The sequence below is a fragment of the Tachyglossus aculeatus genome, chromosome 11 (assembly GCF_015852505.1).
Source record: "Tachyglossus aculeatus isolate mTacAcu1 chromosome 11, mTacAcu1.pri, whole genome shotgun sequence".
NCBI classification, from domain to species: Eukaryota; Metazoa; Chordata; class Mammalia; order Monotremata; family Tachyglossidae; genus Tachyglossus; species Tachyglossus aculeatus.
This window is the reverse complement of record NC_052076.1, coordinates 52,837,614-52,864,376: the sequence shown is the minus strand read 5'-3', so window position 1 is coordinate 52,864,376 and position 26,763 is coordinate 52,837,614. Positions and strand designations below refer to the sequence as shown.

Here is a 26,763-nt window from a genome sequence, read left to right as displayed (position 1 = left end):
CCTACTTAGACTGTAAGCCTGCTTATCTTGTATTTTCCCCAGCACTTAGTATAGTGCTTGGCACCTAGTAAGCGCTTAACAAATACCACAATCATTAGAATCATGATCATTAGAATCACAATCATTAGCCATGCCATTAGAAGTGGCCTGGCTCAGTGGAAAGAGCCCGGGCTTTGGAGTCAGAGATCATGGGTTCAAATCCCAGCTCTTGCACTTGTCAGCTGTGTGACTTTGGGCAAGTCACTTCACTTCTCTGTGCCTCAGTTCCCTCATCTGTAAAGTGGGGATTAAGACAGTGAGCCCCAAGTGGGACAACCTGATCACCTTGTAACCTCCCCAGCGCTTAGAACAGTGCTTTGCACATAGTAAGCACTTAACAAATGCCATTATTATTATTATTATTATTATTATATGGGACAGGGACTGTGTCCAATCTACACATCCTTGGTACAGTGCTTGGCATGTAGTAGGCACCCTGTAATAATAATTAATCATAATTTTATTTGTTAAGCACTTAAATGTGCCAAGTACTGTACTAAGCGCTGGGGTAGAAACATGCTAATCAGGTCAGACAGTCCCTTTCCGACATGGGGCTCACAGTTTACGGAGGAGGCAGGAAAACAGGTATATAATCCCCATTTTACAGATGACGAAATTGAGGCACAGAGAAGTTAAGTGACTAGCCCAAGGTCACACAGCGGGCAAGTGGCAGAGACAAATTAAAACCCAGGTCCTTTAGACTCCCAGGCTCATGTGCTACCCACTAAGCCATGCTGCTTCCCAGTGCTTGGCACATCATAAGTGCTTACCACCAATCGTATTTCATCAATCGTATTTATTGAGCGCTTACTATGTGCAGAGCACTGTACCAGTGCTTACCAAATTCAATCATTATTAATTCTCTGCCATTTGTCTGCTGCATGATTTAGGGCAAGTTACTTCACCTCTCTGTGCCTCAGTTACTTCATATGTAAAATGGGGATTAGGATCATGAACCCTAAGTGGGACAGGGTCTGATTAGCTTGTATCAACCCCAGCACTTAGTACAGTGCCGGGTATATAGTAAAGGCTTAAGATACCACTTTAAAAAAAAGTCTGGTTATACAGAAAGCAGAAGATGCTTACGTTGTCAAGGAAGACACTCAGGCCACTGCACCATTTTTGTCAGGAAGTAATACCTGGACCACAATGGGAGGACCCTGGGGGAAGGATGTTGGGAGCAGAACCTGTCGAAACTCAGTTGAGCAAACCCAAGCTGAGGTCCAATATGTTGGGGCGGCAAGCAGCTGGGGCAGGAAAGATGCCAAGAGCCAAACGCTCTCTGACTGGCAGCCTCAGAGGAGGTCAATAGATATGACACAAGGAGCTTTTCAAAAGAGGAGATGGATGTGTTAGGAGCCCCTGAATGCAAATCAGAAGGGTGTTGTGAACCTGCCAGGAAACAGGCCCACCACACCAAGAGACAGATGAAAGGAACAGACCTTTTCGTCAAGCTGCAACAGTAATCTAATGCAAACAGAGTGTGGCACGAGGCTGTTCAAGTGTTGGATCCTGAGTGGCGTAGACGGGGCTTTGAGTTGAACAATAAACATATGGGATTTCCATTGAGTTTACTGATTTCCCACTCTCTTTCTCGACGGAAGCTAGAATAACCCATCCGGCTGTACTGAGAACTGAGAGCTCCCTAGCATTGCAACCTTACAAGCTTTTAGGAGCGAACCTCCACGCCAATGGCTGGTTTAAAATGCACTCAGCCCCTTTCACCCTGGAGAATCTCAGATCTCTTGGCAGATATTGAAAGATATGCCATACAGGATCAGACCACAGGTCTAGCCAGCCCGAGGACAGACTCTTGGAGGGACAACCCCCATCATCCTCACATTACGGATACAGCAGTGGGCAACTCTAACCTTCCCTCTAGCAACCAAAGCTGCCTCGTGCGCAACTGAAAAATGACTGCCGGGAGGAGGTTGGGCACATCTGCACTATAATGTTTTACGACTGCGGTAGGCTGAGTAGTGAAGCAGAACAGCGCAGCCCCGAGAAGTGGCAGAGGGAAACTGAGATTGGTGAAATATGGTCTCCCAAGCTGCAGCTGGCCAGGAAAGCCCGCTGGTGCTGAAAGATGGCCGCCAGGCCAGATCAGGAGTGGAACTGGCTAATTTGGGGCATGGGCTGAGGACCCCGCCGGGCTGGCAACTTTCGCGACACTGACAGCCAAGAGGTGGTGCCGGCTGGGATGCCACTGAGTCACTACCCGCCACCAGCCCGGAGACTCATCTTTGGTCTTTTCCTCGAGCTCAGTGCTCTGCAGAGGGGACTGGGGCAGAGCAGGAGAAGGTGGGAGCACTTAGTACAGTCTCACAAGCCCGCAACCATGGTGTCATCCTCGACTCCGCTCTCTCATTCACCCCTCACATCCAAGCCGTCACCAAAACCTGCCGGTGTCAGCTCTGCAACATTGCCAAGATCCGCCCTTTCCTCTCCATCCAAACTGCTACCCTGCTCATTCAAGCTCTCATCCTATCCCGTCTGGACTACTGCACCAGCCTTCTCTCTGATCTCCCATCCTCGTGTCTCTCTCCACTTCAATCCATACTTCATGCTGCTGCCCGGATTATTTTTGTCCAGAAACACTCTGGGCATATTACTCCCCTCCTCAAAAACCTCCAGTGGCTACCAATCTGCGCATCAGGCAGAAACTCCTCACCCTGGGCTTCAAGGCTGTCCATCACCTCGCCCCCTCCTACCTCACCTCCCTTCTCTCCTTCTACTGCCCAGCCCGCAACCTCCACTCCTCCACCGCTAATCTCCTCACTGTACCTCGTTCTCGCCTGTCCCGCCGTCGACCCCCGGCCCACGTCATCCCCCGGGCCCGGAATGGCCTCCCTCTGCCCCTCCGCCAAGCTAGCTCTCTTCCTCCCTTCAAGGCCCTGCTGAGAGCTCACCTCCTCCAGGAGGCCTTCCTAGACTGAGCCCCTTCCTTCCTCTCCCCCTCGTCCCCCTCTCCATCCCCCCATCTTACCTCCTTCCCTTCCCCACAGCACCTGTATATATGTATATATGGTTGTACATATTTATTACTCTATTTATTTATTTATTTATTTATTTTACTTGTACATTTCTATCCTATTTATTTAATTTTGCTGGTATGTTTGGTTCTGTTCTCTGTCTCCCCCTTTTAGACTGTGAGCCCACTGTTGGGTAGGGACTGTCTCTATGTGTTGCCAATTTGTACTTCCCAAGCGCTTAGTACAGTGCTCTGCACATAGTAAGCGCTCAATAAATACGATTGATTGATTGATTGATTGATTGATTGCTCAAGAGCTCAATAAATATGATTAATCAACTGATTAAGGGGCTTCCCGGGGGTAGAGCCCAGGATGGGACGGCATTAGAGAAGGAGGAAGGAATCCATTCTGCATCCCTTCCTCCTCCGCACCCTCCTGGGACCAATGACCCACTGACCCATCCCACTCCTGACTTTACACTTCAGCTGCCATACTCCAGGCTCGATCTCACCCCCTCGTTTATGCCCTTTAGGACCATGATCAGATTCCCAGTTCCTGATTTGCTTCGCGTGGGAGATCTAAAGAGGTCAAAGGACAAAGTGGCAGGGCAGCACGATTCTAAAAGAATTAAGAATCTCTTTTGTTGCAAAGGGAATGGCGCCCTTTCACTGGGCCTCTTGAAAAGCTGTTTTCCCATTAACCCCCAATGTAGACACAACAAACCCATATTAGCATTCTTAATGTCGCTACTGTCCAATCTGGATTGTAAATTAATGTTCTGAGCCATGGGGTTCTACAAAGAACAAAGGGAAGACACAATCCTTGCTTGTGTAGGGAGAGGAGGAGTCCTTCTGTTTGGCTTCTCCCAAATAGGGAACAGGAGGGTCCCTCTGGGCTTCTGATCAGACCAGAATTCGGCTCCCGGCTGCTTCCCTGACGTCACCAATTTTAGGAATACGCAGTAGCAGCCTCATTCTCTTTGAGCACTTCTTCCTCCTGTTTGTACATTATTTTATGTTTAGCTCCCCTCTTTAGACTGTATGCTCCAAGTAACAGGGTTCATGCCTTCTATTTTTATTGTCCTGTCCCGAGTGCGAGAGGCAGCAGGGACCTAATGGAAAGAGCGTGGGGCTGGGAGTCAGGACGTCTGGGTTCTAATCTCCGGTCCACCACTTGCCTGCTGTGTGACCTTGGGCAAGTCATCATCATCACCATCATCAGTATTTTTGGAGTGCTGTGTGCAGAGCAGTGTACGCAGTGTTTGGGGGAGTACAGAGTTGGCAGAGACATTCCCTGCCCACAACGAGCTGACAGTATAGAGGGGGAGACAGAAATTAAAATAAATCTATAATATATAATGCATTGCTATATACATATCTATAAAGTCACTTATCTTCTCTGTGCCTCAGTTTCTTCATCTGTAAAATGGGGCTTAAATATCTGTTCTCGTCAGACTGTGCACTCCAAGTGGGACAGGGACTGTGTACAATCTTCACTTACTATATCCATCCCCAAGCTTAGACCAATGCCAAAAAAATACCACGAATAGTATCAGTGCTCAGAATACCTCAGACACTCAATTACGACTATTAACTGATTGAAAAAATAGCATCAGAAATGCCCTGCAGGATGGGTGAGTTGGGGAAAGAGGCCAGAGGCTGCAGAATCAAAGGATAAGAGCTATTCTAGGGTACTGAGGTCTCCAGGGGCCGTGACTATCAAATGCCTATTGGAGAAACCCTGCCCACAGATACTACTGGTCCCAGAGTGAGAAACATGGATCTCTGTGGTTAGTTTTTCACTCAAAAAGGTTTCTGGTAGGGCTGTTCACCTACAGTGGTACGCAGAACTACAGGTTCTGCTCCTCACCACAATGCGGTCTACCCATACAACATTTGACAAGAATATCTACACACGTGCGCTTGTCCATGGGGCCTGAGGTTTTACATTTTATTAGTTTGAATGACTTGGACCACAGTGCCACCCCCCCGCCCCACCCGCCATTCCCATCAACCTGTTCCTCCTGTGGTTCCTGAAGAGATGGGAACCAAAAAAGAGGAAGTTGGCTTTTTCATTCCCTTCAAGCGTATGGGAATATAAAATTGTACAGAATCTTCCCAGACAAACCAAAGTCACAAGGGGATCGGAGAGTGTGAGGATATCACGAGACGTTGGCTTTTATCTTTGGATAATGGGGAACACCTCGAAAAAATAGATCCACCATGATCAGACCCCTAATTACCATCTCCACTAAAAAAGCCCTATTCTATGAGTGGGAGGGTGTGTGGGGGGGTGTTGGGGGGGAGAGAGAGAGAGAGAGACAGAGAGAGAGAGAGAGAGAGAGAGAAAGATTGATTTGAATACAAACTCTCCAGTGTGTTTTGACAAAGCAATGTGACCTTCAGCCAGCACACAGGGGCCTCGGTCCTTTCTCTCTGAATCTAGACTTGAGACCGACCCTTAGAAAACACAGGGATTATCTCCCTCATGGGCGGAAAGAGGCTTCCCCATTCCTTCAGGCCAGGCCAACTAGCAAGGCAAGGTTGGCCTGGCTTCTTCCCCTCCCACAGGTGGAAAGATGGAAAAATCTGCACTGGCTCTGGGAGATCTAGAAAAAGCTCTATGGAGGGAGGGAGGGAGGGAGGGGGAGAGGGAGAGAGAGAGAGAGGGAGAGAGAGAGAGAGGGAGGGAGAGAGGGAGAGGGAGAGAGAGAGAGAGAGAGAGAGAGAGAGAGAGAGAGAGAGAGAGAGAGAGAGAGAGAGAGAGAGATCTAAGTACAAACTCTCCAGTGCCTTGTGACGTAGCAATTTGACCTTCAGCCAACAATGGGAGCCTCAGTCCTTTCTCTTTGGCACTGGGCCGAGACTGACCCCCTAGAAGACATAGGAAGTATCTCCTTCACGGACAGAAAGGGGCTTCTCCAAACCAAGCCCGGGCCAACTCTGCTCTGCAAGGTTGGTTTCGCACCTTCCCAATCCCATAGGCAGGAAGAGTTCGGAAAAATCTCACTGGCTTTGGGAGATCTGGAATGTGCCGGCCTGGTCTGGGCCAGTCTCTCTTCTAGAGGGAGAGCGAGGAGGACACAACCAACTTATGTGATGGAGTCACCTCCCTCGGCAGCTCTGGAACAACTCCAGAGCAGCAACGTTTTTTTGTTTTTTTTTTTTAAAAGAGGGAGAACCCTGGGGTGGATGGAGACACACAGGCTGAGTCTCAACACAGAAGTCTTAACACATTTCCGCCTCCTCTCCATGAAGCTGCGGAGGACGGGGTCCAGACAGATTTCACAGACACACAAAAGTAGAGTTCACATTGTCAGCAGGGTGAGGCTGCCGTCTCCGCTCCTTTCCTCCGTCGCCACCGGCGTCAGGGCTTCATTTTGCTCAGCCTGAGGTCCCGCTCAATTTCGAACTGCCTGTGATCGACTCGCTCCAGAAAAGCTTTCCTCTCGATGTACCTGGACAGGACAGAGAAACAACCCGGTCAGCAGAGCTGGAATGAAAAGCAGCCCTGGCCCAGGATCCAAGCCACCTTTAGGAAGACGGGGCAGGGGCCACCCAGAGAAGGCCTATGGCTGGACAGAAAAACAAGGCAAAGGGTTAGGGAGGAGACACTGTGAGCAGGCAAACTTTTCTTATCTGGAGAGATAAGAAATAAAAATAAAAGTGAGATTTCCAGAAAGAGATGACTCCTCCTTTCCCTCCCAAACAAAAACATCTTTAAATACGATAGTGCTGCTAGGCGGGTCGGCCCCTTCGCTTAGGTCTAGCTTTCTGGGCTCCGCACCCTCCACGGTACAAGGAGTCATTGCTGTTTTCACTGTTTGCCCCCAAGACTTCTATCTTCCAGGGCACAATGGGAGGGGTTGGCCTAGCTGGCAACGCTTGGGCTGAGGCGGCCTCGGTGGCAGGAGGCTGTGTATGAGGAAAACACTGTGCTTGCTGGTTAATGAGATGCAGCTGCATTTTAATCTACCTCTCAACTGCTAAGTGTGCCACATCTCGCCTGAGGGAAGGAAGGCTGTGGTGCTAATTAACCTATTGAGAAAGCAAAAATGCCATTGAAAATGGGAGATGTAATTGAATAATCTCCCTAATTTTTCTTTTGTTCCACTGCTGAAATTGTGCAGCTCTCATTACAGGGTCATTAGGCTTATAAAGAGAACACTGCCACATTCAGTAGCCTCCTTCCCCTGGTTAGGGGCCTTTTCATTGGCATCCGCAGGCTCGCCCCTCCACATCTGCTCCCAACCAGGCCTGTCGAGGCTGAACCTGCCTGACCCTCCCGCACCTGTCTAGGAAGTCTGTTTTGCCCCACTTTTAAGATTTCCTAGAAGCTAAAGGATATCCAGCACTGGCACGCCATGAGAATACTTGTGAGAACCCAGAGTCGCGATCATCCCTTTCAGTACCTGCTTAACACTTGGACTGTTCCCAAAAGGTCGCGCCACGAATGCTTCCACTTGCACAAATCCCAGGTACAGTGGGCTTTGGACAATAACGATTCTCCCATCACTGGAAAAGGAGGTCATAACGGGAGACGTGGACGGGGAGGGGGATCATTCCTACGGTGTTCGAACGGAAGGCTTCCACTGGAGAGGTCACCTTGGCATCTCTCAAGAGGCCCCAGGGAGGGTGGTGGAATTTTCAATCTCTCTCACCTGTGGGAATGTGGTGCTTTTACACCCATTACAGCCTCCCTCCCCCAGAGTTAGGGGCAGAGCTGATTCTTCCTTGAACGAATCTTCCTGCATTAACCCTGCATTAGGGGAAGCAGCGTGGCTCAGTGGAAAGAGCCCAGGCTTTGGAGTCAGAGGTCAGGGGTTCAAATCCCAGCTCCGCCAATGGTCAGCTGTGTGACTTGGGGCAAGTCACTTAACTAATCGATGCCTCAGTTCCCTCATCTGTAAAATGGGGATTAAGACTGTGAGCCCCCCGTGGGACAACCTGATCACCTGTAACCTCCCCAGCGCTTAGAACAGTGCTTTGCACATAGTAAGCGCTTAATAAATGCCATCATTATTATTATTATTATTATTATTAACCCCATTTGGCTCAGATTACTCTCGTTGCTACAGGGACCCCACAGTACTTCTGAAAAATCTCTAACTTGTATATTTGGATGTTTTTCGTCCTTTATGTCTTTGGACTCTCTTAAGCTTTTGTGTGAAGTTTACTTGTGTTTGTCTTGACTCCAATTAGGTTGTAAGCTTCCTCAGAGTAGGGGCCATGGGCTTTGTTCTTTCTCTTTAACTCCGCCCATCACCAAGTACTTGGGCTCTGAGCATAATGGAGGCTCAGCAGTGAACACGCTGCTGGCTGACAGCCAGGAATAATTACTCTTTAGTTTGGTCTACCCCCTTGCTTCCAGAACCCCCCATTTAACTCATTCTCTCTCTGAAGTGTCTAATAACATAACCATAGTTCTGACTCTCCCCCGCGTCTTGGGGTGGCACTGCTAAAGGATACTGCCAAGGCCAGAAAGAATGAGTTTAGAGCTTTGACTAATTACTAATAACACCATGGATTTCTACCGAACTTTTATTTTTCCAGAATACTTTTACATTACTCCTCTCGGCGGGTCCTTGCAACATCTCGGCGCGGTAAGAGGCAGCAGGTCTTTTTCACCCTCATTTCGTAGGTGAGTAAACTGAGGTTAAGTGATTTGCTCAATCTCGCCCCACAGGCTGGTACAGGAGCTGGGATTAGAATACAGGTCTCCTGCATTTGATCTAGTGGAAAGAGCCCACGCTGGGCATCAGGAAACTGGGGTATTTGTCCCATTTATGCCTATAGCAGACTAATATGGGCAAGGCCCTCAACATTTACTTCGTGCTGCATCTCTGTCCACCTTCTTGCCTGCTACACAACCATATCCCAGCGGGAAGATGCCTGGCAGGGGTGAGAAAGCGTGAGGGGCACTGAATGAATCATTAGCACTAGTCCTACTATTTGATCTCCCTCCTACTTAGACTGAGAGCCCCATGAGGGACAGGGACTGTTTCTGACCTAATTAAACTAGTTCTTACTCCAGTGCTTAGAACAGGTGTTTAGCATACAGTGGGCACTTAACAAATACCATTAAAAAATGTAAAAAGGACAATCAATTCCTCTGTGTAGCTTCTTGGGCCCAGGCTCATCAGGTGTTCATCATCATCATCATCATCAATCGTATTTACTGAGCGCTTACTGTGTGCAGAGCACTGTACTAAGCGCTTGGGAAGTACAAGTTGGCAACATATAGAGACAGTCCCTACCCAACAGTGGGCTCACAGTCTTGATGAGTGACTCTACCATGAGACCTATTTTGAAGGCTAGAGGATGGACTCAAAACCTAGGCTAAATTTATGTGATTTGTTGGGATTTAACTACCAGACCTACTTGTGAACCATTTGGGAACCAGAAAAGCAGTACGGCTTAGTAGTTAAAGCACTGGCCTCGGAGTCAGAAGGATCTGCTGCTCGTCTGATGCGTGACCGTAGGCAAGTCACTTCACTTCTCTGTGCCTCAGTTCCCTAATCTGTAAAAGTGGATTAAGACTATGAGCCCTATGTGGGGTAGGGACTGTGCCCAACCTGATGAGCTTGTATCTAACCAGTGTTTAGTACTGTTTCTAGCATATAATAAGAGCTTAACAAATACTGTAAAAAAAAAGAAACTGGCAGGAAGGGGTTACAGAATTGTACGTAAGATATGAGAGAAGAGTCTGTGGCTGGCAGCATCACCTACGGGAAAGAGCACAGGCCTGAGTCAGAGGACCTGGGTTCTAATCTTGACTCCACCACTTGTCTGCTGTGTGAACTTGGGCAAGTCACTTAGCTTCTCTGTGCCTCAGTTTCCTCATTGGTAAAAATGGGGGTAAATATTCATTCTCCCCCCGTTAGACTGTGAGCCCCATATGGGGTTGGGACTCTACTGTACTGTATCTACCCCACTGTTTACTACAATGCTTAGCACAGAGTAAGTGCTTTGACAAATACCACAAGTCTATTAAACTAGTTGGGCAAATTACCGGCAGAACGGAAGTTAAAACCCAAGTTCACTGACCTCGATTTCACCACTGTTACCTTTTTAGGGAACATGTCTGCTAATTCTGTTGTACTGTTCTCTCCCAAGTGCTTTGGAGTGCTCTGCACATAGTAAGTGCTCAATAAATCCCACACATTGATTCTCTACCCCAGCACTTAGAATAGTCCTTGACTCACAGGAAGCATTTAAATACCATAATAATACTACAATGACTGGCAGTTGTCGATCATAAATAGTTGCCATGTCAACTCATCGGATGGTTGTGGGGGAAGTGAGAGGGGCAACTTCTCGCTAACCCTCTTCTTGAGCCTCCAAAATCTTCCTGCATTTGTTAATGCCTGCCCTGGTCTCCTGCTTCCAGCTGCTCCTAGGCCTTCTGCCACCAAAAAGCAGAGCAGGGACAAAGAGAAGTGAGCCTCAGGGGACTGGGAATGGCAGCCGGGAGGGAATGGAAGCTGGGCAGCACTTCAGAGACTCAGGAAAAATCAACAACGAGCAGCTGATTGGCTTGGTGGGCTGCCCAGGGACTGCTGTCTGCCTCCACTAGACCCTACTGCCTCCCTCCTGCACCTATTTAGGAGATCTACAAGCTGGGAGAACTAAGAAAAAGGAAACCCTGGACAGGCTGCTAAAAAAATGATTTCCACACCACCCACGCTCAGTGCCACCTGTCCCGAGGGGAGGAGAGGAAAAGACTGATTCTGACGCACAGGGAAGCAAGTGCTTGTTCAGGGCGCCCCGTGACCCGCGAGAAACGAATGGTTTATGTTCTCGCAGTGGCTAGGAGGAACCGGGCTGAATCGGGGTGACCCTTGCCAATATTATGGGCTCACGTTCACACTGGTGGCCACAAACCAGTAGGTACAAGCGGGAGTTGCTTCGCAAACGTGGACTGCGGTGGTTCTGAAAAGCACATTCCCTGCCTCCAGTGGCTTTTCAAAGGGCAACTGAGATCAACAGAGTGGCAAGTGTGTAAAGTCCGAGGTCAAGAGAGTCCATTCACCCCGCTGACACTCATTGGGAAGCAAGACCCATTTGATAATGGGATCCTTGTGATGGTCTCGGTTTCGTGCCAAGAGTCACACAGAAACAAAACCATCTCTGGGAAAGGCCTGGGAGCCCTCAGACCGTGAGCCCCGGTGTGGAACAGGGACTGTATCTGACCTGATTATCCTGATCTCCACTAGCGCTCAGTACAGTGCTTGATGTAAAAAGAAAGCTCTTAACAAATTTGATGATTTATTCATTATTTAAAATGTATCATTCTTTATCATTAACTTAATAATAATAATCAAGGAAGCCTCGCGCTTAGAGGGAGCTCCCTGGCTCTGTGTTTTTAAGTGTGTGCATGTTGTTTGTGTCTGCATGTCCACCTCCCTGGGCATGTATTGGTCTATGCTTCACTGTTTCCCTATCCCCACCCCTCTGGGATCCCCAACCCGATGCTCGAAATGCAAAGTTGGCATTCCTAGTTCTGAGCTCTCTTTTGAGAAGCAGCGTGGCTCAGTGAAAAGAGCCCGGGCTTTGGAGTCACAGGTCACGGGTTCAAATCCTGACCCTGCCAACTGTCAGCTGTGTGACTTTGGGCAAGTCACTTCACTTCTCTGGGCCTCAGTTACCTCATCTGTAAAAAGGGGATGAAAACTGTGAGCCCCCCACGGGACAACCTGATCACGCTGTAACCTCCCCAGCGCTTAGAACAGTGCTTTGCACATAGTAAGCGCTTATTATTATCATTATTATCATCATCATATTATTATTATTATTATTTTGCTCATTCCTTCTCTTCTGCTCAGTGGCAAGAGAACCAAGGGGCTCCAAGAGGCTGGCAGAGGAAGTGGCTTGGAACCTGGAATGAGTGGGAGAGTCAACAAGTATCCTGCCCTCACCACCTCTAATGATGACAATAACCTTTTTTTTTTAAAAAAAAAGGCATTTTCCTCCTCCCTTTTAGATTAACCCAGGAAAGGTAAGGCACCTCCCTGCCTCAAATCCACTGACCCACGGCCTCAGAAATTGATTTCCCTGAAATTCAAAACCCCACCAAAGACAAATGCAAATTTTTGCTCATAAGAGCAGGAACAAACAAGTCCCGAGCAGGAAGACCTAGTGTTCCAAAGGGCACAGTATGCATGAGCTGAGCGTACGGGGCTCACCTCTTAACTTATAACTCACCTCTGGGACACTGTCCACGAGACTGGTTTAGACAGGGAAGCAGCGTGGCTCAGGGAAAGAGCACAGGCTTGACAGTCAGAGGTCACAGGTTCAAATCCAGGCTCTGCTACTTGTCAGCTGTCAGCTTGCCAGCTGTGTGACTTTGGGCAAGTCGCTTAACTTCTCTGTGCCTTAGTTACCTCTTCTGTAAAATGGGGATTAAGACTGTGATCCCACGTGGGACAACCTGATCACCTTGAACCCCAGCTCTTAGAACAGTACTTTGCACATAGTAAGCACTTAACAAATGCCATTATTATTATTATTATTGCTATTATTATTATTATTATTATTATTATTATTATTATTATTAGACAGCGTCCCCTAGGATGCTAGGAGGGAAGGAGATAGAAGACCTTTTTTTAATGGTATTTGTTAAGCACTTACTATGTGCCAGGCACTGAACTAAGCGCTGGGGTAGATACAAGCTAATCGGACACAGTCCATGCCCCACAGGGGGCTCATGGTCTTAATCCCCATTTTACATACGAGGTAAATTAGGCCCAGAGAAGTGAAATGACATACCCAAGGTCACCCAGCAGACTAGGGGAGGAGCCGGGATCGGAACCCAGACAGCAGGGTTTGATTTATCTCATTTTCTAGCCTGGTGCTTCTCCGCCCTGTGCTGGCTCCATTCGGGGCATGAGTGTGAGAATGCTGTGTCGGTAGGGATGTTGAGGATCCGAGGATGCCCTCTGGTAAAACAGTCTCTTCCCTCCTCCTGACCCTGCCCTACATACTGAGGCCCAATTGGGAGGCAGCAGCTCATCTAGGCTGAAGGTAATGAAGAATTTCAACAGCATGGAAAAACTTACAACGGTTTCTCTCACTCCACCACCTTCGTCTCCTTTTCAAACCAGGGCAGACCCTCCAGGGCCTGACGTCGTTTTGCTCTCCTAACCCACATGCGGCTCCTCAAGGAACACAATGGGCCAGATTTCCTGAGATCTGGGACAACAGGGGAGAAAGAGGGGAACTGCAGGAGCGGGGAAGGCCCCCTTTTAGACTGTGAGCCCATTGTTGGGCAGGGACTGTCTCTATGTTGACAACTTGTACTTCCCAAGACCTTAGTACAGTGCTCTGCACACAGTAAGCGCTCAATAAATATGATTGATTGATTGATTGATTTCCTAGGATGCTTCAGGGCCTGTTCTCTAGAAACCCACCCTAAACAGGGCAGAACCAATCAGCCTGACAGTAGAAAAAGAGCCCCCTTGCAAGGAGCCAGAGTGTCAAACAGGTCCTCTGACAGATTCAAAGACCTTTGTCTTGGGTTGCAGAACCTGAAACATGGGCAGGACGGGCCATGTGGACTACTCGACTGGGAAGAGAGTGGAAAAGGACAAAGTGGAAAACCTGCCCAAAGATGCAAACAACCTGGGATATCAGTGCCTGAGTTATTACTTTCTCCTCGAGGCAGAGCCAGACTTCATTTCAACCCTGCACCACGCAGTGACTTAATGCTGACAACTGCCTCCAAGAAAGGTATGAAAAGGAGATAAACACTAGTGAGGCAGCAGGTAACACTCCTGACCCAGAAGAAAGCATCTTTAATAGCCCTATTATGTTTTTTCAGAATAAGGAGCGTAAATTTTTGCCCTTCGAATTGCCAACAAAGGCTTCTGACAGATATTTAGGAGATGCCAAAAAAAAAGGTGTCATCCCCACTGGAACTTCTGACAGCTCCTTTTGTTTTATTTGATCTTCTTGTCAGAGGATGAGATACGTCAACTGTTTGACAATGCCAACTTCATTCATTAGGCATGCACAACTGCAGGGCTGAGTAGACTATGTTTAATTCTGTTTCTTCTCCATACTTTTCCCCCTTTGTTATCTCCAGTTGGTGGTCTCTCACTCAAAAGTGAGCTCCTTGGGTTTCACATACCCCTCACGGAAGCTTCGGAGAAAATAAACATTTCCACAATCCTGTGCTTTCCTCTCCTCTCCTTTCCTCTCGATGAATGACAAATGCACCTACATGTTAGTCAATGAGCAACATGACCTTCAATTTGATTGGGCTGCAACAACCGAGATCGCTCCGGCTTGTGAAAGATCTTCATGTGTCAACTTGACTTTCTCATCTTTCCCACGCACTGATTCTTCTCCTCATGCCCCACTCCACACACCTTCTTCAGCAACTACATTAGCACTGTTGGAAAAAAATTTGCTCTTGAGGACTGAATTCTCAAGGGACTCGGTGTCTGGAGGGAGAGGACGGAAGTGCTTTCTGACAAGCTTGCAAGTCTTCCTAGGGTAACAACACAATCAGTCAGTCAACTGTATTTACTGAGCACTTGCTGTGTGCAGAGTACTGTACCAAGAACTTGGAAGAGTACAGTATAACAAGTGGGGCTCACAGAGTCACTCTTAGAAATGGATTTCATGAGATGCTGTGAAGGACATCACACTTGGTTCCAGTGCCCATTTGACCCTCATCACTGGGCTGAGTTGAGGATCCAGCTAAGGATCCAGAAGGTGGCTTTCTCATCTTCAGGGAACTGGCTCTAATTCAACCCAAATCCAGAGAGACCAAAGGCCCAGCTGAGGAAGATGGCTTCTTGGACTACAGTGGCCAATCTGCTTAAAAGAGCCCTTTAGCTGGCTAACAAACCACTTAATCCTTTGACCCAGAGGGAGATGCATGCTTGCCCGACTGAATTCAGAAAAAGTGCATTAAGATAGTTGCTTCTTGAACTGTGTCATTCCTGGGGTGGGGGCAGATTCAACAGAGAGAGGGCTTTAGGCTCCTCTACTGCCAACTTATCTCCACTTATCCACAACACAAACTCCTTACCATCAGCTTTAAAACCCTCAATCACCTTGCCCCCTACCTTACCTTGCTGCTTTCCTACTAAAACCCAGCTTGCATATCTCGCTCCTTTAATGCTAACCTGCGCTGGGCAGCAGCAGCATGGGACAGAGTCGAGGGCGGAGACTGAAGTTTACCGTGCAATGGTAAACCACTTCCAGATTTTTACCAAGAAAACTCTTTGGATCCACTACCAGAACGATTGCAGGTGGGGCGTTCTGGGAGAGATGCATCCGTGGTGTCGCTATGGGTTGGAGACGACTCGACAGCATGAGACAAGACAATACTAACCTACTCACTGCACCCAGATCTCATCCATCTCGTCACTGACCTTTCACCCATGTCCTGCCTCTGACATGGAACATCCTTCCTCTTCATGTCCAACTGACGATCAATCTATCCACCTTCAAAACCTTATTAAAAGCAAATCCAAGAGGCCATCCCCAGGCAAGCCCTCATGTCTTCTTCTCAGACTTGCACTTGGATTTACGTCCTTTATTCACCCTCCCTCAGCCCCAGAGCATTTATGCCCATATCTGTAATTTATTTATATTAACATCCGTTTCCCATCTAAACTGCAAGCTCATTGTGGACAGTGAACACAATTTTGTAATTTTGTACTCTCTCAAGTGCTTAGTGCTGTGCTCAGCATACAGTAAGCACTCAGTAAGTACAAACTGATTGATTATCCATCCTGAAGGCTATGTCTCCAACTAAAGTTCAAATCATAGGCAGCATTCACAGGTACAGCATTAAACATCATGAAGTGAGTTCTCAGGATCAAGGGCAAGGCAATTTTTGCAAAAATCTTGCCAAATCTTTACAAACTTTTGTGAAGAATGTGTGCTTGGGATTATGAAATCTTCACTGAAGCTTCAAGACAAACCAAATGTATTGCTAGGGTCAAGGAGGGATGAGATAAACTCATGGATGAGAGCTTCATATTACGTTATTCTAGAGAAAAGTTAGTTGTTTGAAGAATATCTTCTGAGCCATATGGCTGGATAGCAAAGACACTGGCCTGTACCACTGGCCATTTGGAGACGCATTGATTACTGGACTTGATAGCCCTGTGGTTTGCCCAATAGGTCATATTTGTATTCCTGGTCTTAGAATAAACAAAACAAATACCCAAATTTGTTGCCTAAAGTGGCTTCTTAACTTTTGGCAATCCGGTTTAATACATAAATGTTAGCTAGCTTGGAAACACGATTAAAATGTAAACTCACAAACTGCAAAATGCAGGTATGGAAATAGGTAATTTGGGGAACACTTTTTAGTTTTAAAGCTTCTGTCAAATATTTTCCTGATTAGCCCCTGAAGTCTTTTGTGAGATAGGGGAGTAGCACCCTTTTCTATGGATGGGGGGTGGGGGTGGGGACACAGAAGAAAGTACCGGGAATAAAACCAGGATTATTTGCCCTCCCAAACGTCATGGCACAATGTCTCTCATTTCTTCTCAAAGAGACTAGTGGAAGAGCAAACCCCAGGGCTTCTAAACTATAATTTTCCACAGCCTTTGGACTATTTCCAGAAGGAAAATCTAACTACGTATCTTAGGCAGAGAAAACCCTCATGTTATCACCTAACGGACAGACAGACCAATCGATAGGGCTGACTGGTTAAGCTCGGATTTTCTTTTCTATGCCTTTTTCTACTAATGTCAGTCTGCTTAGGCAGCAAATTGAGCCTGCAGCCCCTTCTTTGTTCCAGTATTACTTCTATCCCCTTGGGAAAGGCCTAGGAAGAAACGGAGAAGGAGGAGTAAAGATGCAATGCACTGCACTAAAAGCTCAGAGAAGTAAAACAAAAATATGAGCCATGTTTCCTGCTCACAAGCAGCTTACATGTTAATGGGGAAAGCAGAAAGAAAAGTATTTACAAATTGGGTCATCAGAATAAATATCTATTCAATCCATCATACACAAATGTACACAAACACTGAGAGAGGGGAGAAAAAGAAATAAATATGTAAGCACTAAAAGTGGCTGGCGGGTTAATAGAATTCAGGTTTGGGGAATTATTCAGGGTAGCCTTGTTGGGAGAGGTGAGATTTTAGGAGGGCTTTAAAGGTGGGGAAGGGAATTCCCACTGCTTGAACTATCAATCAATTAATCAATCGTATTTATTGAGAGCTTACTGTGTGCAGAGCACTGTACTAAGCGCTTGGGAAGTACAAGTTGGCAACATCTAGAGACAGTCCCTACCCAACAGTGGGCTCACAGTCTAAAAGGGGGAGGCAGAGAACAAAACCAAACATACTAACAAAATAAAATAAATAGAATAGGTATGCACAAGCAAAATAAATAAATAAATAAATAAACTATGTGAGTGAAGGGACTGAGGCTGGAGAAGCAAGATCGAGGTTCAGCTGAAATGTTGGCTTGGGTAGAACAAAGAAAATGAGCTAAAGATCCACCAAATGCAAGTGAAAGTGGCACAACAGTAATCCAGAGGTAATAAAACCTGCTTCTGAAACAGAAAATCTTATCTGCACCATGGGGCTGTGAGGTTATTTTAGGACGGAGGAGCAAAATAACAGCATAAAAGTTACCTTTCATTAGTTGTTCACTAACCTAGTTAGGTTGTTTTCCATTGCCTGGAGAAGTATCACCGACAAGGATGTCCCTTCTAATCTCCTTTCCCCTTTGCAGGCCTATATTTTATTAACTCTCCTTTATCCCTAGCACTGTTCCTTACTTTTACGAGGCCTCTATTACCTTCGTCAGAGTGAATATTGTTCGACACTCACGCTCAATACTCAGGGCTGTAATAGAGTACCCGGCACACACTGACAGCATCTGTGTGCCTGCAGATTACTGAATGGAAGGAAGGAGAGCAGGAAGTCGAAAGCGGTGCCAGCTTGATGGGATGATAAGGAAATCTGGGGGCTGAAGACGCGGAACGGCCCTGAGGATGGGGGAGGGCGGTAAGTCTTGTCACGGTGGTCCTGCCCTGACGAACTCCATCCTGTCCTTCTTATCCCCTGGAGTTTTTTTTCCAAGTCATCCGAGCCCCCTGCCTTAACCCTTGATCCCCAACCCTAGCTGGTGACATCATTCACCCAGGCAATGACTGCCTGGTCCGGCTGACCGCTCTGGATTTCCTCAAGTCACAAAGTGTCTTTTCTGTTTTCATAAGATGGGAACCTGTGGTGTGGTTGGAGACCCTGTAAAGTGGACAGAAGGGTGCATTCCTTTCTCTGCCCAAGTCTAACACTGGGGCCAGATCCCACCAGGTGAATCAGTTTGACTTTTAAGGGCTCAATGTCCATTTTACAGAAATTTTACCTCTTGGTAAATTTCAACTCGGGTAAAATAAGTGGCACTCCAGTGGCCTGAGAGATTTGAGGTGCTTCTGAAAGAGGGACGCTGACTCCCAACAAATTGCTTACTTATGCAAACCCCTCTCCCCTATTACCATGAAAACAATTTTCTCTGGAAGGTGAAAGGAAGGTAACATGCATGCATCTCTTACCCTTCCTTCCCTCGGTTATGGATGGCCAGTTCCTCGCCAATCCCTTCCTCCTCCTTAAAGGTTTCCCAGTCCAATTTGGATTTTTCCAGGGTGCTCATCTTCTGCTTCCTGGCTCCAATTTTTCCTAAAAGACTGCTCATACCACCTGGCTTCTTCACCCTGCAGAGACACCAAACAAAGCAAGCACCCATTAGTTATTATCCCAGGATCTCCAAAGCCACTAAAATCTTGGAACACGGGAAAAAAATAAATTGAATAATATTTTACTGGCACCTTATGCTACAGAAAAAAAGTTATATTTTTATGGGATTCCCTGAATCACATTCAGGGAACTGCCAACTTTGGAAAAGACAGAAGTCACAAATTAGAAATTAGTCATAATAGCATTTCTTGAGGGTCCTTTGAGGGCTATGCACTGCAGAGAGAGCCTTGGGAGTATCGAACGAAGAAGTGGCATGTTCCCTGCCCACAAGGGGTTTACGCTTTTAAAGGGGAGAAGTCCAATCATGTCCTTATTTTACACTGGCGACCAGCTCGTTTAAGCCATGGAAAGGAAACCATGTTTCCTTAAAACCCAAACACTTCATGCAATGCTGCTGGACAACCAGAACATAAGCTCCGTGAGGTCAGGACCAAGTCCATACACTCCCCCAAGTGCTTCGCACAGTGCTTTACATACAGCAAGCATTCAATAAATACCAATGATTGACTGAACCAGGCCTGAGCTTGTATCAGAACCAATCTCCACAGTCTTAAAGGTGCCAGGAAGAGCTATGAAAAACACATCAGGGAAGATCCCCAATGAATAATCAAACATTACCGCCCTCTTGCAATGTATTTTCCAAGGATCTGGAAAATAGTTTCGCCCTTAACTTGTGAAAGGAATGTGAACTGGGCTTTCCCTGTAGGTGGAGAACATTCCTATCTTCGAAAGTGGGGGCTGTTCAGCCTGGATTTTACGTGCTAGTGATGCTATCATTTGCTGGAGGAGAAACACCAGATGCCTGAACTCAGGTCTTGGCAGGTAAAACATTATTCAGTGTCACAAAAAAAAAAAAGGCTACATGAAAAATGTGGAGCAGTTAGTTCATTAGCAAGGAGTTAAACGAGGGACTGTGGGACATCGCCCAGCAGTGCAAATCCCGTTGCAACCTCTACAGGAGGCCGAAGCCATGTTGTTGGGTTGTGCAAAACACAAGGAAAGATACATGAGTTTCACTGATTCAAGGAGGAAAAGGAATCCTCTTCTTCCACAGAAGGGTATTAGGAACAATGAATGGTATACCGATGAATTCCCGAACCACTGAAACACACGTGTCCCTTTAGGTCAGTGAGCGAGACTGCCACACATGTAGCTCAGGCCACCACTCTTGCCTCAAAATCCTCTGGACAGGCCTGCCCCAGGGACAGAATTCTGCATCATTTATTTGTCTTCACCAGCTCCATTCCAGCCCAGAAATGAGTTCCAGCACTAGCACCAGAAAACTGAATACAAGTTAAAGGGCTCTTGAACGGCTCTGGAGATGCTAATCTACAGTACTTTCAGCTTTCGAGGGAGGTTTCCCTCCCCAGATTCTTGTGTTATTGTCCTTTTATAACTACTTGCCCTTTCAGCTCCTGGTTTCCCTAGAAAAAAGTTAGGAACTCCTAGTGCAGTGAGACACCATGGAGATGGCATTCCTAAAGAGAGTCAGGATAAGTCCTATTTATACTGTGAGCCCCACGTGGGACAAGGGCTAAATCCAACAAGATGATCATGTATCTACCCCAGCTCTTAGTACAGCAGCCATTAGCACATAGTAAGCACTTAAGTACCATAATGATGAGGATGTGCGGATCTTCTTATTATGAGGGTCTCCATTATCAGTGCTCTCTGCAAGAGCTCCAAGACAGACTTTCGCCAACTTTCAAACTCTAATGAGCAAGGTGGAGGAGAAGCATGGAGAGGAGGAGGGATGGGGGTAGAAAGGAAAGACTTCCCTTACCTATAATAGATTTTAAAGGCTGTCTCCCCCTGTAGACTGTAAGCTCCTTGTGGGCAGGGATTACATCTACGCACCCAACTGTATTGTACTTTCCTAAGCATTTAGAATAGTGTTCTGTACACAGTAAGTGCTTGATAACTACCACTGATTAAAACAGAGAGACACTTCAATCATTCATACATTCAATCGTATTTATTGAGTGCTTACTGGGTGCAAAGCACTGGACTAAGCACTTGGGAGAGTACAATACAACAACAAATGGACACATTCTGAGCTCACAGTCTAGAAGGGGAGACAGACACTAATATAAATAAATTAATCAATTAATTAAAGATATAAAGATGCTCTAGAGAAAAGAGGCACCTTTCCTGTCTGAGGAAAGAGATGCCTTTCTGAAGGGCACAGAACCTGTCTACTAACTGTTATATTGTACTCTCCCAAGCACTTGGAACAGTAATAAATACCAATGACTAACTCACTGATTAAGCCACATATACAGAGGAAAAGCAGCCCAAGCCACACACATACTGTGCTCACAATTTCGAGAGATACTCAAAAGATGCTCATTATATAAGCCAAATTGATCGAGCATCTCCTGGGTGCACTGTTGTAGACACTTGGGGACACGCCAAAGGAGAAAAAGAACCTTTGTTTTGAGCATACCCCTTAGGGAAATCAGAAAAGAAAGCAGAAGGCTCCAGAACAAGGGGGAAAGCTGGGAAAAACCTCTGGTGGTGAGATTGTCGAGGGAGTCACAACTGCCTTACTAGGAGGGCTCCAAACTTCCCTTGCTGCCTGCTCAATCAATCAATCATATTTACTGGGCACTTACTGTGTGCAGATCACTCTGCCCTAAGCACTTGGGAGAGTTGGTAACAGGATCCCTGCCCACAGTGAGCTTACAGTCTAGAGGGGGAGACAGAACTTAATATAAATAAATTATGGATATGTATGTAAGTGCTGTGGGGATGATACCTTCGAGCATTACCTAATTTCTTCACTCAGAACAGGCCAAGAAGAAAAATTGCTCTAGATCATCTCGACTGACCTGTGGCTAGACAGACACTCTCAATGGTGCTGTTGAGCTATTCCACAGGGAGAGGTGACCCCCAAATGCCCCATCTGTTCCTCAGAAAAGAGACTGCCGATTGACAGTGACTTCAACACTCTGCTGCTGAGGAATCTTCTTTTCATCAACTCACACCGAAACACCCAGGAGAAAACAATTTCACTGCAGAGACAGTAATGGGGTCAAAGGGCAAGAAGAATGATGACTCTCCTCTGCCCTCCTCTGCCACAAGCCCTGGCAAACTTCACCAGGGCTATTAGGGAAGCTTCCAGATCCATCAGTACTGGATAATTGACATGCTTGATGCTTCTCTCATTTGCTAGCCTCCAAAGTAAAATAACCGAAAGCTAAATCAATGTTGAGCGCTTTGGGCAGAAGACTCTCAGCTTGGATCTGACTGACCACATTTGCAAGCTGCTTCCTTACACAAACTGCTGTTGACATAAGGAGCAGCGGTTCACCGAAGGTTTCTGTGTCCCGTGGCTTCACTTCCCTCTCCTTATTCTGGGCCCCGGGTGCTGCACAGCCACTGGTGTCTCCTGTTCGATTCTTTTTTTTTAAAGTGGCATTTGTTAAGTGCTGGGATAGATACAAGCTAATCAGGTTGGACACGGTTCGTGTCTCATATGGGACTCACAGTCTTTATCCCCATTTCACAGATGAGGTAACAGGCACAGAGAAGTTAAATGACTTGCCCAAATTCACACAGCGGACATCAGGTGGAGCTGGGAATAGAACCCAGATCCTTCTGACCCCGAAGCCCACGCTCTAACCACTAGACTACGTTGCTTCTCAGAGGGCTCTAACTTGCCTGAGAGCTGACATAGGTATAATCCTCTCCCCCAGTGCCCTGCCAATTCTTCTCACAGGAAAATCCTTCCTGTTCCCGTGGTCCAGAGGGAAAGAGAATTAACATCGTGAGAGGTTCTGGATTCATGTTGCTACACCTGAGGATTTGGCATGGTAATGGAATGGCAGTCCTGACAGGATAAAGAGTCCCAGAGAACGCCCAAGATGCATGTCGCCTTCCCCCAATTATCTTGCCGAGAGAAAATGTTCACCCGGGGGGGAGGACTCAGATGATTTTTTTTTTAATTTAAGTTGAACAAAAAAGGAAACATCTTGTCAATATGTTAATATAGGCTGCTGGGCTCTCTCCTCTCCCGCTGCTGTTACTTGCTGCAAATGCAGTTGTAACGGTGTTTAGGAAAAGTGTACAGGGAAGAGATCACTAGACTCCATCGGATAGTGTCTTCCCTTTAGTGGGGGCCAAGCTAGTCCTCCCCAGGACCTCTAACCAACTGATGTGGTAGCTTCCACTGAAATTCTTGAAATTTCTCTTTCTTTTAGACCCTTCATCCCCCCTTCCCAGCCCCACGGCGCTTATGTACATATCTGTAATTTTATGTATTTTTATTAAAGACTGTCTCTCCCTCTAGACTGTACGCTCGGTGTGGGCAGGAAATATGTTCGTTATATTGATGTGTTGTACTCTTCCAAGTGCTTAGTACAGTGCTCTGCACACAGTAAGTGCTCAACAAATATGATTGACTGACCAGAATTCCACTGTGCCTTAACATTACATTCACCGGGCAAAAATAATACCCAGAGAAGGCTAGAGTGCAAGCTCTTTGAGGGCAGGGATCACGCCTATTAATTCTATTGTGCTCTCCGAAACGTTTAGCACAGTGCTGTGCATAAAATAGGTGCTCAATAACTACTATTGATGGAATGAAACATAGTAAACTCCTCTTTGGCACTAACTATACTAGTACTGCTTTCTGTGTCTAGTGGAAAGAGATCCAGGCCCTTAGGCTTCACTCCGCCACAGATCTGACCTTGGGCAAGTCACTCAATATCTCTGGGCCTCAATTCCCTCAATATGTGCTTCTCCCTACCTTCCAGCATAGGCACGTACTTCATGGGGGCTATGGGGGTAAACACAATTAGGTTCTCTCCTACAATATTGGAAAAGGATCAGATGTCGGAGGCCCTACCCCTTGCCCCATACCAGCAGGGGCAATGCCACAGTGGCAAGGGCTCTTTTGGTACATTTTGCTTCTTCCTTCCCATCTATCTTATGAATTTATGAACTTAATTTACACACCCTCCTTAGCAGTGATGTACCTATGTCTCCTCAATTTATTTTTAAATATTTTTAAGTTTGTCTCTTCCATTAGAGTGTAAACTCCCTGTGGGTAGAGAACACGTAACTTTTCTATTTGTACTTTCCAAATAAATGCTACTAAATGCTACTACTAATTCTCTCTCCTTCTCACCTCTTTCTACCTCTTTTCTTCCCTTCCCTTCCCCTCTGCTGCTTCTTCTCCTGTTCCCTCAAAGCTGTGGCCTAGTGAGAAGCAGAGAAGCCTAGTGGAAAGAGCATGGCCCTAGAAGTCAGAAGGACCTGGGTTCTAATCCTGACAATGCCACTTTGGGCGAGTCCCTTAACTTATCTGTGCCTCAGTTGCTTCATCTGTAAAAATGGGGATTAAGACTGTGAGCCCCGTGTGGAACATGGACGGTGCCCAACCTGATCAGCTTGCACCTACCCCAGCGCTTAGCTTACTAATGCCTGGCACATAGTAAGTGCTTAACAAACACTATATATATAGTAATAACAATAATAATAATTATGGTATTTGTTAATCGCTTACTATGTGCCAAGCATTGTTCTAAGCATTGGGCCAGATACGAAGGAATCAGGTTGTCCCAAATGAGGCTCACAGTCTTAATCCCTATTTTATATATGAGGTAACTGAGACACAGAGAAGTTTACCAGCTTACCAAACGGCTTGCCTAAAGTCACACAGTGACAAGTGGTGGAGCCGGAATTAGAATCTACGTCCTCTGACTCCCAAACCCGTGCTCTTTCCACTAAGCCATGCTGCTTCTCTATGCATGAGTATAAATATATATAATAATGATGGTATTTGTTAGGCGCTTACTATGTGCAAAGCACTGATTTAAGCGCTGGGGAGATACAAGGTGATCATGCTGTCCCACGTGGGGCTCACAGTCTTAATCCCCATTTTACAGATGAGGTAACTGAAGCATAGAAGTGAAATGACCTGCCCTAGGTCACATAGAAGACTAGTAGTGGAACTGGGATTAGTACCCAGATCTTCCGACTCCCAGGGCCTGTGCTCTAACCACCAGACCACGCTACTCCTCTGTTATGGCCTTCGTTATGACATTTCCAACTTCCTTTGTTATAGGAATGGTTTTAATAGTAAACTGGCGGCATTCCAGGTCGTTCCCCCGACCTTCTGGCCCGCCTACCCTTCCGTTATCCAAGCCGGGCAGATTTCTAGCCCACTCTAAAAAATCGCTAAGAAAGAAGATTCCAGACCCTTCCTCAGGAACTCCCCTCAGTGTCTTGAGTCTTAAATGCTGAAGTTCTTGCCTTCAGCACCAACATCAGATCATTTTCCCGAACTGGCCTACACAGTGTAATCAGAGGAAACCAAACCTTGAGAGTGCATTAGGCATCAGGAGAACGGTCAGCCTTTACTGGTCTGCAGAGAGACAGTATATAGATTGGAGAGCTCAGAGACATCAGTGGTATCGCAGGAAAGGCATTAAGTAATTCTGTAGAGCACTTTCTTCTTCTAAAGCACTTTCACATTACTTAACTCACTTTGACCTTCCAGCAATCCTGTGTGACAGAGTGCCAACTTTTCACTTTGAGTGTGAGGATGAGTATGGAGGGTGGAGCTCTGAAGGGTTGAGGCTTTTGTGTGTATATATATAGACAGATATATCTATATCTATCTATCTATCTATATATAAATATATATATATGAGTAAGGAGGAGGAGTAAGGAGTAAGTATATCTATATATAGATCTATCTATATCTATACATACACAAAAGATATATCTATCTATCTATATAGGTAGATAGATAGACGAGAAGCAGCATGGCTCAGAGGAAAGAGCACGGGCTTTGGAGTCAGAGGTCATCATCATCATCATCATCAATCGTATTTATTGAGCGCTTACTATGTGCAGAGCACTGTACTAAGCGCTTGGGAAGTGCAAATTGGCAACATATAGAGACAGTCCCTACCCAACAGTGGGCTCACAGTCTAAAAGGGGGTGACAGAGAACAAAACCAAACATACTAACAAAATAAAATAAATAGAATAGATCTGTACAAGTAAAATAAATAGAGTAATAAATATGTACAAACATATATACATATATACAGGTCATGGGTTCAAATCCCAGCTCCGCCAACTGTCAGCTGTGTGACTTTGGGCAAGTCACTTAACTTCTCTGTGCCTCAGTTCCCTCATCTGTAAAATGGGGATTAAGACTGTGGGACATGGGCTGTGTCCAAACTGATTAGCTTGTACCTATCCCAGCCTTGTATCTGAGGTACGGTGCCTGGCACACAATAAGCGCTTAACAAATATCACTAAAAAAAGACCCAGTAGGCAAACTAACAGAGTTGAAAAGTTTTTCTCCTTATGGAAGAGTAAAAGGTTAAGTACCAGTCGGAAATGGATGTGTAAACAGAGGCGTGGTGGGAAATTTTGCTCACTGCTTGTTCATCCCAGGCCTTGCTCAATTCTATACCATTAGTCACATATCTTAAATGACCACTAAAATGCAAATTATTTGGAACAAAGATTCTCTGGCAGAGCAAAGTGATTTCCTCGGGGCCTCTTATATGTTTATACTGACACTTTGGACCATTTTGAGTTTCTCACACATGAAATGCTCTCTAGAGTCATGCAAGGGCACACAAACTGGCTAGCCATCTGCAGCTGGTGCAGAATTCCCTTAGAGATGGAAATCCTTGGCCATCTCCAACCGGGGTCAACTCCTCACGGCTACGAGAATGCAAAACAAAACAAAACAAAAAATCACTGAGCTCCTTAAATGCCCCACCCATGGAAGTCCTACTAAAACTTCCACTGAAAGCCCACAGATTAGACTCCTTTACGGAGCTGAATGGTGACAGATGGTTTAGTATGGGAATGGTTTCAATCTCTTGCCCTTTGATAGACCATGATCATGCCTCTGCCACGGGGTGGGAAGCTCAAGAAAATAGAAAGCTAAAAGTAGTACCGGAGGAAATCTGAAATGATCTTAAAAAATAAAAAAAAAAAACCCAAAGCCACAGAAGTTTTCAACAGCATCAATTAAATTATTTAAGTTGAT

General features: G+C 46.2%; 1 protein-coding gene across 1 annotated transcript in view; it reads right to left on the bottom strand.

Annotated features, from left to right (window-relative positions):
• Window positions 1-6,178: 6,178 nt before the first annotated feature.
• CFDP1 (craniofacial development protein 1) overlaps window positions 6,179-26,763 on the bottom strand; it is a 120,660-nt gene continuing 100,075 nt past the window's right edge. Inside the window, exons 6-7 of the mRNA XM_038754528.1 lie at window positions 18,540-18,698; window positions 6,179-6,468 (exon numbers count right to left, since the gene is read on the bottom strand). Coding sequence (XP_038610456.1) covers window positions 6,378-6,468; window positions 18,540-18,698 — 250 coding nt within the window. The 3' untranslated portion in view covers window positions 6,179-6,377. The remainder of the gene's footprint in view (window positions 6,469-18,539; window positions 18,699-26,763) is intronic.